General features: G+C 43.0%; 2 protein-coding genes across 2 annotated transcripts; both read left to right on the top strand.

The window, feature by feature from the left end:
• On the top strand, nucleotides 1-833 carry LOC124893960 (serine/threonine-protein kinase Nek6-like; the record flags this gene model as incomplete). The annotated part of the gene is given in 1 exon segment (XM_047404769.1): nucleotides 1-833. A coding segment is annotated over 1 exon segment (96 nt), but the record flags the coding sequence as incomplete, so codon positions are not given.
• On the top strand, nucleotides 163-960 carry LOC124893961 (serine/threonine-protein kinase Nek4-like). Its single transcript, XM_047404770.1, has one exon. The coding sequence runs from the start codon at nucleotides 163-165 to the stop codon at nucleotides 958-960; it is 798 nt and encodes a 265-aa protein (XP_047260726.1).
• Nucleotides 961-1059: the final 99 nt, after the last annotated feature.

Genomic DNA, 1059 nt, shown 5'->3' with positions numbered 1-1059 from the left:
AAGAGAACTGTCCTTTACTTTGACGAAAGTGATAACATTCAGCCAAGAAACTTATCTGACAATTATAACACGTTCCGAGCCAAACTTGACACTTAGAGAGTCGATCCAACAAGCTACTCGGTTAGAATCTCTCAAGATAGTGAGGATTCTAAAAGTGGGGAGATGAGTGAGGCAGTTGTTTGCAATGGATATGATCAACAGGAGAGTATCTCACAAACAGAAACTACGATCACTCGAAGCTCGTCAAGTTCAAGGGCAAAAACATGGTCCGAGGAACAAGAGCATGTTTCTCCGGAGCATGTTAGTCGATTTGACGAGGGTGATACGAAGAATAACAAGACAAAAGAGCTTGAGGTGTTGAGCAGTCCACTGGACCATGAGGAAGCAGATATAGTGGAATGTATCTCCGCAAAATCTAGCAGAATGTCATTGTCTGATGGAAGATTCAACGATAAAACACGATCCTTCAATGAAGAAAGCACTTCATCTAATTCACAGTCGGTAAAACCAGATCCAGAGGCAGCACCAAGATGCTGTGTTGCTGAAACTGAAAATGGTAGCGAGTGTAGAGAAATTGCTATTGACTGCTTGTCAACTGAAAGTGATGGTTCACTTCTACACAAAGACGAGCTAGAAAAGAAAGTAACCGCGGTTTACGACACCAAACAGGCTAAGAAAGACGCTCTTCGAGCACTGGATGATAAGGTTTCACAGCCCAAGTCACTAGCTGTATTAGCTAGTAAGGAGGACAAAGACGACTGGGGTAATCCCACTGAACAAAGAGCTGAAGCTTTACAGTCTCTTTTGGAGGTTTGTGCGCGACTACTTAAGCAGGAAAAAATTGATGAGCTTGATGGTGTGCTGAAACCATTCGGGGATGATGGAATGTCGTCTAGAGAAACAGCAATCTGGTTGACAAAAAGTCTCATGACTGCACAAAAGTTGTCCAAGGGGTCGTGATGTTGCACAAAACCTGTCTTTTGACCTATAGAACGAGCCTCTGTCTTACGTAAATCATCAAGTATTGTTGGACTAAACTATTCCTCGAGGCTTAACGTG

This window comes from Capsicum annuum, unplaced genomic scaffold, assembly GCF_002878395.1.
Source record: "Capsicum annuum cultivar UCD-10X-F1 unplaced genomic scaffold, UCD10Xv1.1 ctg67785, whole genome shotgun sequence".
NCBI lineage: Eukaryota > Viridiplantae > Streptophyta > Magnoliopsida > Solanales > Solanaceae > Capsicum > Capsicum annuum.
This window is presented reverse-complemented; position numbering and strand designations above follow the sequence as displayed.

What these genes read in the sequence shown, in the direction of transcription:
- LOC124893961 (XM_047404770.1), top strand. Translation starts at nt 163, where the DNA reads ATGAGTGAGGCAGTTGTTTGCAATGGATATGATCAACAGGAGAGTATC.